We start from the raw sequence: 14,784 nt of genomic DNA on the forward strand, positions 1-14,784 counted from the left end.
CTCGTACCCTTACAAATGTCCCTGCCGTCGACTGCTGCATGGTATGTTCTGCAGACGCCTTTGGAGAGGCCCTCGTCGACGGAGCCGTCGTCGACGGAATGATGGTCGACGGAATTATCGTCGACAGAGTCTGTGGCAACAAAATCGATGTTGACGGATCCGCCGTCGACGAAGCCACCGTCGACGGAGCCACCGTCGACGGAGCCACCGTCGACGGGGCCGCTGCCGACGGAGCCGTCGTCGAGGCTTTCGTCGACAAGGCTTTCGTCGACGGAACCACCGTCGACAGTGTCGTCGACGGGATCTTCTTTTTCTTCGTCGACGGAGTGGGCGTTGACGAGCTCGACGACGTCTTCGTCGACGATACAATCTTCGTCGACGGAACCTTTACCTTTTTCGTCGACGTTGAAGTAATGGGCAAAATAGAAGTCACCGCCCTCGAGGAACTGATGGTAATCGTCGACGAGGATAACGTCGACAGAACGCTCGTCGACGACGAAGCAGCTGACGTCGTCGTCAGAGTCACCGTCGACGAGTTAGAAACAGCAGATCTCGTCGTCGGGAGTATCGTCGACGAGGCGGACAATCTTTTCCCTGAGGAATGGGAAGTAGACGCCTCAGCAGCCTGAGAACAGTGTCCCTTAGGCGACAAAGCAGTAGGTGAGACAGCAGAAGTGGCAGCTGTCAGAGACAAAGATAGTTTCTTTTTCTTCAGGAAAGGAGATGGTAACTCCTGCACACTACTGCGCTTAGAGGCTGGTTGAGAACGGCCAGAAAAGAGACTTTCAACATCAGAGAGTGGGTTATCCTTATCCTTCAGTCTCTGTAGCCATAATAACAGGCGGCCTTCTCTGTCCTTTAGAGTTTTTGTAGAAAAGGTTCTACAAAATTTACATTTTGCCACTTCATGGTCTGGGTATAAACAGTAAATACACTTACTGTGTGGGTCCTCAGAAAATAAACGCAGCTTTCCACATGAAGAACATGGTCTAAACAAAGATTTCTTACTAGAAGACATCCTGACTGACAAAAACTGAGCAGAGCTCAGGGAGACTCCCTGTCACACGACGTGCGGTAGAAAAATCTGAGGTGAGAAGCTCTGAGGAGAAGGTTCTAGAGAGGGGCTGACGCCTGATTGGCTGGAGTTCGGACTTACATAATGACAGAGATAGACTACAAAAGTCTTTTGTCTCTCTCCCTTGTATTCCTATGGAGTTTTCTCTTATAGGTACACTATGGGTGTTTTTACACCTATATGACGCTAATTATGTAATTACTTATGTATATATTTTGCTATATATATATATTGCTATTTTATTTACCGTGGGACTCCCACTCCGACGACGGGGAATATTCAAGCATGTGAATCTATGAAAGACACCCTAATACTGGAGAACCACATTACAAGTGCGAATATTTAAATGTTTAAAGATTGTAGACCGACATGGTGTAGGTTGAAAATAACATATATGGTTATTTGGCTCTATAATTTGTTTAGAGAAACAGCGACAGCTGATTTAGACTATTTAAAATGAAAGGTTGAAGCTTTAATTAAAAATTAGTCCCCTTTATAATTAATCATCGTAGGTGATTTGTTTGGACTCTATAAATATGATGATTACGCCTATTATTCCCTATTCTCTTTCTAGGTAGCATTTCATTTTCCAAACGCTTTCTTAAGGACTGCAGAAGAGCATTTATCTGAATTATTGTGGAACTTTAAAAGAGCAAAGATACCCTTGTCTAGACTGAAGTGGGAGATGATCAATTTCTAAATTTTCATTATATCTTTCAGCCTTTTGGGTTGGGTTTGGCAGAGGCAAAATAAGGATGACCATTTTGAGATTCCAGTGGGTCAAACCTGAGGAGGCCCCTAAAAACTCTTAATCTTTGAGGAAATTCATTATGTATCACAAACCACCCCTCTACTTCAAGCAACCTACATGGCTGCACTCAGGCACCCCTCCTACAAGTGACAGGCGTCACGAAAAGTGCGCTAGCTGAACGCATCGAAGGGTATGCCAACAGCTGCAAGGAGATCTTGCAGCTGTAAGAGTAAATTACACATGTAAACGTTACCTTTGTATAGAGCCCCAAACATTCAGAATCAATAATTAACTTGTAAAATATTAACAATAAAACAGAACCTTCAAATGATAATTAAATTAACAATTAAATAATAAGAAAGTGACCACATAGCCATCAAATTCAAACTACAAATGAAATATTTGTAGATAGTAGAAAAAGCCAGTCGGATTACAAAACAGTAGCTGCTATGTAACAACCTTATAATCAGTGTTCATATCTTCTGAGAATCCTGGATGAACAAACCAAACATTCCAAACATAGTAAACATTGTGGATAAGACGGATGAGATGAGGCCATACCCAGTGAGGTCAAGGCTTGGTGTATCTCTTTCATCACGTTCCTATACAGCCCTTTCTGCCAATCATGCAAAAGCTTCCACTCCTCGTCCGAGAAATAGGCGGATGCTTCATAGAACGCAGCCTGGACCTGGACCAGAAAATATAACATGAAGTACTCAGCAAATTCAGTCATGGAGTTATGACAAACACACAATAGATCCGGCCAAATACACGTCTTGATCTAAACGGATCTAGGTTTGTCAAACAGAATGTTTTTAACAAATCCCTTTTGTTGTCATATCTGGGAGTGATCCTCATCCTCGCCTTTGTTTTCTTTCTTGAATACTTTAAGTAACTCTCTGCTTCCCACTTACCCCATTTTTGTTTGCATTTTCCGTTTACGTTCCTCCTCTCTTGTCAGTCAGTCTCTTGGTATCTATTACGAGTAAACACAAATTGTACTCACGCCTGCATTTGCACAAGCACTTTCCACTAGCTGCATCTTGGTGTTAAGTTACTGAGTACTGTCATTAATCTGCTGCAAACATATATCCAGTACCAGGAGCAAATGTAATTCACATCCAAATGCTTTGCACTTTCTTAATACTTCACTGAAGTAAATTACATTGATACACCACTGCTTTTTTCACACTTGGGTATCTATGCCTTGTGTATGTACTTACTTTGTTTCCTTGTGGAGGGAGAGGGGGGCCAATGGGGATGCTAATTTGGGTGGGTAACCTGGATATCACTGTATTCCCATATGTCTCTGCAAAGCTGCTAAACTTTCTTCAGGATAGCTCAGTGGGTTGAGTGTTCACATAGACCTGTAAACCACTGGTTTGGAACCTGGGAGGCCTGACTCGCTTGTTCATTCTTTCAAGGTCGACAGTCATGCAATTTAGTTGGATAATAAGCTACAGAACAACAGTACACTGCAGAAGAGGAGTTTGCCGTGTAGAAAGAGACAAGGTTTGCAGAAGAGACAGGACAAGGGGGCAGGAGTGCAGGATGAAGGAGGTGGGCGGTCTCTGTGCCAGCCTGCTGGGTTGTCTCCCATCTAACCTGCTCTGCTATCTGACAGTGCAATCCTGCTAAGCTACATCTCTTGTCACCTGCTCTTCTATCCCTGTGCAACCTGCTGAGCTGTTTCTCTGCCACTCAACTCGTCTACCTCAGTGTCAACCTGCTGGGCTGTCTCTCTTTTAACCTTCTCGGCTATCCCTGTGCCAACCTGCTGGGCTGTCTCTCTTGTAACCTTCTCGGCTATCCCTGTGCCAACCTGTGGGGCTGTCTCTCTTTTAACCTTCTCGGCTATCCCTGTGCCAACCTGCTGGGCTGTCTCTCTTTTAACCTTCTCGGCTATCCCTGTGCCAACCTGTGGGGCTGTCTCTCTTCACTTTCTCTGCTGTCCATGTGCCATTCTGCTGGGCTGTAATTCTGGTCACATTCTCTGCCTATCCCTGTGCCAACGTGCTGGTCTGTCTCTCTGTTCACCTGTACGGCTATCTCTGTGCCAGCCTGTTGAGATGCATCTATGTTAACCTCCTTCTCTGCTTTCACTGTGGCAACCTTCTGAGATGCATCGCTGTTATCCCCCTTTCCTATCCCTGTGACTGCCTACTAAGTGATGTATGTGCATAAACACAGCTAAGCATCTACAATGTACCGTGCTGCCTCTGTGCAAACTATGCCGTGACTAAAAAAAAAGCAAACTGTCTACTGCCTACTTAACCAGTCCTTTCCCAACCAACTGTGCTGTATCTGTGGTCTACGTGACTGTGCAAACCAGGAAAATCCATCTATAGCCTATTGTGCCACACCTGTGACAACTTATTCTGCTAAACTGGTGCCTTTATATATTTACTTACATCTAGATTTCATAAAGTGCTACAAACAATCTAAGGGCCGGCCAGAGTGCATTGCAGTGGGTGGGACAGCAAGGATGTTCGGTTTCTAGTAGTCGGCATCATTGCAGTCACTAGTGGTGGAGCAGGTAAAGCAATATTTTGTATACCTTCTCTATTTTGCATGAAAATGCTAATTACGTAATTATTCTAAATATTTACCTGCATTAATCGTTTGGAGTGTTATGACTAACCAACTTTTGCACCTTGATAAACACAAGATGCACGTGGGACTAAAATGCTAAGTGCATGGCTAATAAATTTAATGATTAACTCTGGTACGCAAACTAACCGTAGTATGCGTTGAAATAGAGAATTGCATGATTTATGTTGCTTTTGTGATGGTTTGTGCTTCCAGTGTTGCGGAATGGTGAGTATTATTGCTTTAAATGTTGCTATAAGCTAGACGAATACTAATATATATTGGGATTAGTGTGGGTTTAAACATTGGAATTTTCATTTCCATATATTAATTACCTTTATGTTTGTTTTTGCTTAAGCTGGCATTCGGGCCTACTAGGCCGCTGTACTTAAAATGGAATTCGGAAGTGGCCACCATCATTTGAGCGCGATGCCTACTGCACAGACTCGGATGGCTCTGAAGATCTCCAGGTGACCTCCGAAACAAGACGATGTGTTCCTTGTCAAGGATAGGAACGTGGAGGATTGCCAGGACCCAGCTAGTGTAAATGATCGAAAAGACAATAGCGACCTGTACCCGGAGGTCTACATGTTGTTACTTCGGAACTTTTCGCCTGTGAACTGTACAAAAGAATACAATTTGGGAGATGACACGTTCAATGTCAAGGGAACCAAGAAAACCTGGGAATGTAAGACATTATTTCAAAATTCAGGGGATTTAGCCAATCAGAACACTTCTACTTCAAAATTTGTTGTACATAGTCCTAAAAGTAAGGGGAAAAAAGAGTATATAAAGGGGAAATTTAGAAGAGGAAAAATGTTTGTTCTAAATTTCCGTTGGGGACTATTGGTGTTGAGGGTCGATTAGTTAATGAGATAGCCTGGCCTCTTGGCTACGTGGGGACTGAGTCGTGCTGAGAGAGAGAACTTTCCTGGACTTATTTGGGTCTTAATCTGAATTTAACCCGACGATTTCATCTGAAGGGATTTGTATTAAGCTGTGGGTTGACGGGCTCTTCTGGAAATGGTCGCCAATATTCAAATTTAGGTAAATATAATTGTTATGTCAATTTGTGTCCAAGATATTCATTAAAATTCTGATTTGATTGAATTTTGACTATGTTATTGAAAGCAAATTAATTAGATAAACCAAGCATTGATTAACAAAATGAGTTCGTGATTCTTTAATAAAGTATTGATTAACCGAAAGGTTCCAAAATTTTTAATGTGTTTTAGCTGGTTCTAAATCACCATCAACCAGTCTAACTAATTGGTTCATCGAAAAAGTGGTGGAGTGCCTTTATGTTAAAGTTAGAAGTCTATAGGTATTGATGTATATAATGTAAAGAATTTTCCTCCGATATGTAACAAGGTACCCCACATGTCCAGCGCCCTTTTCCTCCTGTGTGCAGATTCAAGTGAGACGTATGAGATGAGTGTTGGTGTTATGGGCCCCACCAATGAATGCATGCGTAAATGAGTAAGGGTGATGACGGGTCTGTGACGCAGGGAGGATATGTAAATTTGCCTTTTTCCGCTGGACGAGTTTTTCTGGTAGCAGAGTTATGGTTTTATTGCATTGGTTTGGTGATTATTGATTATTGATGATTGATTTATGTATTAACATTCTATGTTGAGTCGTGTTACGTTTTATGTTGTTTTGAAGACTTCCGGGACGTAGGAAGTTGGATGCCCTGTATGTACATGGGGAAAACGTGTGGCAAGTTAAGTCGCACGGTGTATTGTCTGGTTGCCCTGCAGGTACACGGGGAAATGTGTGGCAAGTGAAGTCGCACAACGCATTGTCTGGTTTCGAGTTGGTAACATCGTCGTGTGTTATCGTTGGGGACATTTCTGTGTGAATGTGCGTGAGTGCAATAGCAACGGGTTCTCTCGTGAATCTCTGGCCTTAATTCTCAGGAGCAGTGTAGTCTCCACATGTGTTTTATCCCCAGAGAAACGGTTAGCCTTTTTGCTTGTTATACGGTTAAGGTAGAGGGAAGTGCTACTTTATCGGCGAAACGGAATAATTCTGTGGTAGGGTAGAGGTAAGCGCTGCCTGCTGGAAATACAGAATTCTTGTGTAAATGAACAAAACTATCTCTTTGGTTTAGCGAAACAGGCAATGGTGGTGTTTTTATGTCGTTACTAACAGATTTTGATTAAAGCAAAAACGTAAGAAAAGTTTGCCAATAGATTTTGTAAAGGAGGGGTCAGCAGAAGCAGGAGTAGTGAGAAACGCTGAAGTCAGAAAGACCGCGCTGGGATTGGCCAGCCGTAAAGAAACAAAGCTTTCACGGATTGGTGCGTTGGTGTGAGACGCGGTAGAAGTGGAGAATTGCCAGTGTGACGTAGACGCACAGGATTGGTGCGTTAGTGTGAGTCGCGCTGGGATTGGAGAGCATACGGGAAAATCGCAAAAGAAGTGATTTGAGAAGTCTAATGATTCAGAACTAGGGAAAATAGAAATGCTGTATTACGATCCACCTGTGAAGGAGAAAAAGTCATGGTTTGGGAGAATTAAAAGCCTATTTAAAAAGGATAAGCCAATTGTGACTAGGGAAGGACAGATACTTCCTCCACAGAAATCGCCTGCATCCTTTATGGTAGCGAAATATAGGTACCATAAATGTATTTGGCTAGATAATTGGGCAAAGTATACAAAAGAAGATGGAGTTCTAGCGTTTCCAGAAAGTAGGTCGTTTAGTTTAGCTGTATTAAGGAACTTAAGAGAAAGAATGAGGAGGTTAGAACCAAGACCTAGACCTACTCAGTTCGAGGCTTTGACGGAGTGGGAAGAAGAGATGTATGAAAGGGAATGGCATCGGAAGTGGAAGAAGGTATAATTACATGTTTGGTAGACCGTGTGGGCAGGAAAGTCATGATGACAGAATGAGGAGATGGCGGAGTGCAAACATGACTGATGGGATGTTTCCATTGAGAAATACTGAAGAGACAAGTGGCAGAAAGTGTACCGAGAAGAGAAACAATACAGGGTCAGAAGGTTATAAGTATGGTGTGAATGAGTCGGAGGATGATGTGCTAAAAGACATGTTTTATAAAAGTCCTCCCCATATCAACCAAATTCTACGTTGCTGACGCCGAGTGCACCAGTAAAAGAAACACTGCAAAATAAAAATTTTGAGCAAACGCCACTTGATTTAGGGAAAAATAATGCATTTAGAGACTCTGAAATAGCACAGCCTGTCAGGATTGAAAAGGAAAATTCAGCCGAACTAGCTAGAACTACTCTGGAATTAACTGAGAAAATTAGGGAATTAACCAAAAATATGGAAGCCGTAACCGTACCTTTAACTATAGGGCCAGTGATGCCTGTTTTTGATAAACAGAAAGAGAGTGACCATTGTTTAACAGTTCCTTACAATAGTAGTAAGCAAATCGAGATAGAAAAAAGTGGTTCAGGAGGAAATGCATGGGGAAAAATGGTAGGAACATCAGGGTTAAGTACTCCTAAAAATCTGACGATAAAACAAAGTCCAGCAAGTAAGACACTGATGACAACAGAATCAGCACCAGAAACCCCAGAAAGAAATACGGCGCGAATAAGAAATGAAATAATCCCTGTAGGTCCCACTTCTGATGAGTTAAGTGATTGGTTAAGAAGTTTACAGCAAAAAGATACAGAAACTCAACCTTTAAAATGTGGCAAAATTAAAGGTAACATTGGAGGAATTAATAGTAGGGACTGAAAAATTAAAAGCATATCAGGACGAAGGGCTTATGTTTCTCTGCAAAAGTATAACTTGGAGAGCGAGGAGTTTGCATGAGAAACTTGAAGAAACAGCGAGTGAAATGGGCATTGACTTTGAGAAAATAAGATCATTACAGAAGCCATATAGAGTAGATTTCTATGAAAAGGATATTGAAAATCGGAATACTGCAGGAAGATTGACTCAAATTAAAGAACTAATTGCCTTGTTAAGGAAATGGGGTGATGTAGATTGATGGAAAAGTAGGTCGTTTCGAAAGAGAGATGATGCAACAGATAAGACCTTTTCGGCGTTCCCGGTAAGAGAAAAGGAGACGTGGTAACAGAATGTCCCATGAGGGAGATTCCCGGAGGTGGTTATGTTCCCTGGACTAGACAGGACATTTTGTCAATTACCAATGATTTCCCAAGGCTAAGAGAATGGAGTGGTATCGACAAGTGGAAAGGTTTGTTAAATTATCAAAGGTGTTGTGGATAGATTTGAATGGTCTTTTCAATATAATTGTACCGGCAGATCTATGGGCATAATGTAAAATTACAGTAGGTTGGCCCACTCAAGAGTATCCTAGGGATCCTAAGACGGGTGCCCCTGATCCAGAGGTAATGAGAAAGTATGAACAGGTAATTACGTTTTTGAAAAATAAAGTGCCACCAAAAGAAACTGATTGGGTAAAAGTTGATAGAACTCACCAAGAAGTTAAGGAATCTGTTCATGCCTATTATGAAAGGTTGTTGTTAGCTTTTAAGCAATACAGTGGTGATGAGAAATTGAGTGAGAAGGATTCAAGTCATTTTGGATATCCATTTGTTTATGGTTTAAGACCTGAAGTAAGCGAAATGATCAGACAGCTTACAGTGGATTGGCAAAATAAAAAGATAGATGAGGCGTTGAGACATGCAAAATATTTTAGTGACGAAATCTAAGCAAAACAACACAAGCTGTAAGAGAAGGTGATGTGGGCACAAGTTAAGTTAGCAGAAAGACAAGAAGCCCAGCTGATTGAACAAGCAAATAGCATGGGCCAAGTTAGACAAAAGCCTAGTATTGGAAAAGGAAAGGGACAAATCAGCTTAGAGGAAGCAAACAAGAAATGGCCATGTCATAATTGAGGAAAATTAGGGCATTGGAAATCCGAGTGTAAATTTTCCCCGAGTGCTAATGGTGATAATGCATCATTGAATCCACAGGTGCAGAATGGGGTGAGTTGTCAACCACCGCAACAGCAGCAGGTTGTTGCCCAACAGTGTCAGGTGCCAAAGCCACCTTTTTCACAGAGCGTAAATCCTCAGAGATACAGTAATGAGACAGGATTCTACACCAAGGAACAGATAACAAAGCTACCGCGCGCTAGTGCTGTTTCGCAGTATTGCCTGCAGCGCAATGAGAGTGAGTCAGAAGAGAGTTATTGACGGTGCCTAGGAGAGGAAGAGAAGTGCGTAGTTTCAGCAACTCTAGAGGTAGACCAGACAGGACCCTTTGTGCATGCAAAGGTAAATGATGAAAATATTACTTTCCTAATAGATACTGGTGCTACTAATTCAACTGTTAGATCGGCTGACGTTAAAAATCTTCCTCTCTCGGGTGACACAATCCAAGTAGTCGGAGTCTCAAATAGACAGATAAAAACTTACCTTACTGATCCGGTAAAGGTTAAAATAGGGAAATTCACTGATATGCATCGATTTGTTGTGTGCGATACTAGCCCTGTGAATTTGTTAGGGAGAGACTTGTTGTGTAAGATGAATTGTACGATTTTCTGTACTCCGAATGGCATAACGTTTGAAACTCCTGATGAGGATGTACTGTATAGAATGACAATGGCAAATCTGGAACCTGAAATTACTGAGGCATTTGTTGTATTTGACCCAGAGGTATTGCCTCAGGAATTGAAGAAAAAAGTGAAACCCGAGGTGTGGGATTTCACGGGAGAAGAGATGGGATTGATGAAAAGAGTAGACCCTGTGAAGATAACCGTAAAAGAAGGAGTAAGCTACCCGAATATTCCCCAGTATAAATTGACCACAGAAATAATTGCAGGAGTAACCCCTGTAATAGACAAAATGATTGAATAGGGAATATTGAGAGAGATAATGAGTGGTCCATGTAATTCACCAATCATGGGTTTGAAGAAGCCTAACAGAACTTTCAGGATCATGCAAGATTTGAAAAAAGTGAATAAAATTGTTGTACCTTGCTGTCCTATTGTACCAAATCCTTCGGTAATCCTATATCAGATTCCCCATGATGCGGAATGGTACACAGTCATCGACCTGTGTCATGCTTTCTTTTCTATCCCATTGCACCCCGACAGCCAACAGATTTTTGCGTTCCGGTTCGGCGAATGTACCTTGGCATGGTGCCGTATCCCACAGGGGTATACGAAAAGTCCATCGATATTTAATCAGATTCTCAAGAAGTCTTTAGAAGATCTGAAAATGCCCGAAAGTTCAGTACTTGTGCAATACATCGATGACCTATTGATGGCATCGAGGACGCGAGAGGCATGTGTGGTGGACACAGTGGTGTTATCATTTGGCGGATGGAGGATTTAAAGTATCCCCATCGAAATTACAATTTTGTAAAAAAGAAGTACAATATTTAGGTCATAAGATTGAGAAAGGTCTGAGAAAGGTGACTGCAGACAGGATCAGAATAATAAAGAGAATGAGAGCACCAATGACCCAAAGAGAGGTAAGAATGTTTCTTGGAATGGTGGGATATTGTCGTCAGTGGATCAGCAACTTTTTGCTGATTGCAAAACCTCTGGTACGCTTGACAAAGAGTGATGTGAAAGATCTCATTGAACTGAACAAAGAGGAGATGAAGGCATTTAGACAATTGGGAGATAGCTTGTGTGAAGCCCCGGCTCTTGGAATGCCGGACTACGAAAAGGAGTTTGAGCTCTATTGTAGTGAGAGAGATGGGTGTGCACTTTCTGTGTAAGTACAGAAGCATGGAAAACTGAGACGACCAATTGCATACTTTTCAGCTGTACTAGATCCTGTAGCGGTAGCTTTGCCTGGTTGCTTGAAAGCAGTAGCTGCTACCTGTAAGAGTTTGGAGCAGAGTGAAGGAATTGTGATGGGATATCCTGTGAGAGTGTTTGTACCCGATGATGTTGCAATCCTTTTGACAAGAAGCCACACACAGTTTATGGCGCATAGTCGTATAACTAAATATGAGAAAGCTATTCTGGGTGCTACGAATGTGAGCCTTGTGAGGTGTTTTAATTTAAATCCCTCAACATTGCTGCCAGATGCTGTGAATGTGGAAGTGAAGGATGACGTGGATCATGATTGTTTGGAAGTGCTTGATTTTTGCACTAAGCCACGTCCGGACATAAAAGATGTGTGTTAGACCTGTCAGCCCTAGGGTGGTGTCCCCCTCTATTTTTGATCGTGCCTCATTTTTTTCACCCTCATTTTTATGTTGGACTTAGGTCTCCGGGCGCCTTTTCATTGCCAATCAGTGTTAAGGTGCAGGTGCTCCCTTCTCCCAAGATGGCTGCCACAGGCCCCTGCTACTGCGGAGTGGTCTTTATTAGTAGCACCCTAGCTGCCAGGAGCTGGCTGGAACCCCACAACAATGTTGCAACACCAGCCCGCCTTTTTTGTCCCATAGGTAGAATGGGGAAGCTCCTGGAATGTGCTGGAACCTTCTAGAAGGGAGGAGTGGTTTTTACTTTTGCCGCCTTGGATAGAGGTCACCTGACCTAGGGCTACTTAACAGAGGGAGGGAACTTTTTCTAGTCAGTTGGCCAGTGGGAGTGAAGCAGACCTGGGGAACATCCACGCAGGAGTTTTAGGCGGTAGGGCCTAGCCAGGGACTTATGCCTCTGAAAGTGACAGGACTTAGGTAATGCCTTTTAAGTGAGTGAGGGATCCTGTACAGCCCACTGATCTAGCCCAGTGATAGGAGAACCCAGGGGCCATCTGCTAAGCTTGACAAGGAAGGAACTAGTCACCAACTCAATCCCTAACCCCCAAGGAACAGAACCCCCCAAGGGCGCCAGTGACATCTGCGCCACAAAGAACTGAATGCTGAAACTTCATGCCAGAACTGAATGCTGAAACTTCATGCCAGAACTGAATGCTGAAACTTCAGGCCAGAACTGAATGCTGAAACCGATTACTGAAACTTCAAGTTACAACTGATTGCTGGACTGCTGGGGATCAACCAGGTACTAGCGCTGTGACCCCTGCGCTCCCTGACCTGGCCTGGGATCCCCTGTGTCAGTCCCACGCTGAGCGCTTAATCATCACGCTTAATATGTCAACCCCCCCCGGCGCGGGGACCAGAAGCGCGCTCACCGCCGCGGCCCAGAGGCCAGAGGTTGCCTTCAGCGAGTCGGGGCCCGCGGAGAAGCCCGGGGCCCCGTTGCTGCCATCGCCGCCGCTGCCGGGGTCGTAAGAGGCTGTGGACCGTCCCCAGTCGCCGAGCGCATCACCTGTGGGGCCCGAGGCGGCAAAGAACGCCTGCCGCATTGAAGACTCCGAGGTCGCCGAGATCAAGGTAACCCCGGGGGCTGGGAGGTAGCGTGGCCATGCGGAGGCCTGGGACTCACCCCCCTGCTCCCCGGGAGGCTTGGGAAGGACCCGGTGCGCCCCCTGTCGACCGGGAGCGGCACCGCACTCGGAGACTCGGGATCCCCTCCGCGGGATTCCCTCCTTGCATCGGAGACCCGGATTTCCCTCCGAGGGATTGCCCCCCCCTTCCTTGAGACTGCCGTGTATCAAGAGACCGCCTGCTTGAGGCCTGTTAAGTACGGGTAGCGCTGAAGGTTCACGAACTGCTCAGAAGGGTGCAATGTTTAACGCCTGATTATTACGAGTAGTGCTATGTTCTTAGATTCTGCTCACAAGTGTTTAATGCTTACTTATCACGAGTAGCACTGTGTTCTTAAGGTCTGCCCAGAAACGTTTAATGCTTGATTATTACGAGTAGTGCTATGTTCTTAGATCCTGCTCAACAGTGTTTAATGCTTGATTATTACGAGTAGTGCTATGTTCTTAGATCCTGCTCAAAAGTGTCTAATGCTTGCTTATTACGAGTAGCGCTATGTTCCCAGTTCTGCTCCAACGCGCTTAACGCCTGATTAGTTCGAGTAGCGCTGCGACCTCCAGTCGAAGCGCTAGTGGTATCACGAGTAGCGGTAAGCCCGCGAAGTGTGCCCGGAGTCGCTACTAGTTCCCAGGTGTGGCGCTACGGTTCCCAGTCATGTTTCATCGCGCTGATCATTACCAGACGCTGCGCAAGGTGCCACAGCAGAGCTAAACGCTAGAGGTGGGAGGGGCGCTGTCAAGATCCACAAGAAGGATCGGATGGGGGGACTTGAGAAACAACGCTCAGCCTCCATTAGATTACCTGATCTTAAGTACCCACGTTGGAAGAGGCTGAATCAGTGTTGGAGATCGTCCCTCCGCTTTGTGTTGCATAAATTACGTCGTTCCGCCATTTTCCAAGAAAGACCGGTTCGCTACCACTGCTAGAGCGGTGCGCGGTCTAGTTGTTCCTTTTTGAAGCAGTGTTGACAGTTAACGCGCGTGCGTGACTACCGCACAGCGCACTTCAACTGAGGAGAAATTCTGACAGGAGCTAGTTTTCCGCGCTCTGTGCCTTCTCTTCAGTTTCTCTTCGAAGAATCAGAATACGAGCCGTTTCCTGACACTTAATGGGAAGTAGCTTGTGATATGAAGTTAAAGGTTAATTATGAGTGTTTAACAAAACATAATCTTTCTTCACCAGTTCAGAAATACAATATCCTGGAGGAATAGAAGCTGGTGGCAATTCAGAGTTTGGAATCAGTAGGAGTAATGCAGTGAAATGTAACTTCTGTCAAGAGAAGTTCTTTCAACTTTCAAGTAAGAGTGTTTAATTGTGTAATGATCATCCACTCGCAACTTTAACCAAGACCATCAGACTTTGAGTGAACCAAAGACAACTTCAGATTATTCTAAGTTTGTAGATATAAATGGAGAAATATTATTTGCAACAGTGAGAGTTTTATCTGAGGAAAAAACTTAAAAGACTTTTGAGCCAAGAACCTGCAAGTTTATGGAAAGACTTAAATCAGCATTTGGCAGGGTTCTTTCAGTTAACCAGAGGTGCATAATAAAATACATTACAGACAAGACAGTCAGAGAGGAGCTAGCCTTATATGAGATACGGGTAAGGAACACTATAGTGGGGAGGAGTAAGGGTGAGAGTCTTAGAGAGGTTTAGCAGTAACAAGTGAAGAATTGTGTGCTTATATATTGCAGAACTTCTACAGAATTCCAGAAGTAGGAGCCAGTATCCTGAAGGCGTGTCTCTCTTGTTTTGTCTTCCACTTCCCCTTTCCCCCTCGAGCAAGGTCTAGTGGCAGAGGTTGTTGCCTGCTACTGGTTTTGGTCGTGGTGGATTTGGGGTAAGGTCATCTGTTCCTGAGGGGACCGCACTTGATTTCAGCAGTTCTGACAGGCGCAGCGCCAAGACTAACCGCTGTGTTTACCGCTCCCCCCAGGTTTGCCAGGTATCCCTAGTGAAACTATGAAGAAGGGCTCACGAGTCTGATGCTAAGGTTTACAGGTGTGGCCTAGTGCCTCTTAGGGAATCGCTGGTGAATAGAATGCTGATGTATTCAGGTACTGCCTATGGCAC

General features: G+C 44.1%; 1 protein-coding gene and 1 long non-coding RNA gene across 5 annotated transcripts in view; one reads left to right on the forward strand and one right to left on the reverse strand.

Moving 5' to 3' along the window:
- The window catches only part of LOC146797226 (uncharacterized), a 44,777-nt gene extending 39,201 nt beyond the window's left edge, over positions 1 to 5,576 (forward strand). The window contains exons 3-4 of the long non-coding RNA XR_014968450.1: positions 4,244 to 4,362; positions 4,774 to 5,576. This is a non-coding gene — a long non-coding RNA (uncharacterized LOC146797226). The remainder of the gene's footprint in view (positions 1 to 4,243; positions 4,363 to 4,773) is intronic.
- The window catches only part of LOC146797225 (zinc finger protein 783-like), a 120,040-nt gene that overhangs the window by 90,174 nt on the left and 15,082 nt on the right, over positions 1 to 14,784 (reverse strand). For all 4 annotated transcript variants that reach the window (XM_085624178.1, XM_085624180.1, XM_085624179.1 and 1 more), the window contains exon 2: positions 2,388 to 2,514. In XM_085624178.1, the coding sequence (XP_085480304.1) occupies positions 2,388 to 2,514 (127 nt within the window). The remainder of the gene's footprint in view (positions 1 to 2,387; positions 2,515 to 14,784) is intronic.

This window comes from Triturus cristatus, chromosome 9, assembly GCF_964204655.1.
Source record: "Triturus cristatus chromosome 9, aTriCri1.1, whole genome shotgun sequence".
NCBI classification, from domain to species: Eukaryota; Metazoa; Chordata; class Amphibia; order Caudata; family Salamandridae; genus Triturus; species Triturus cristatus.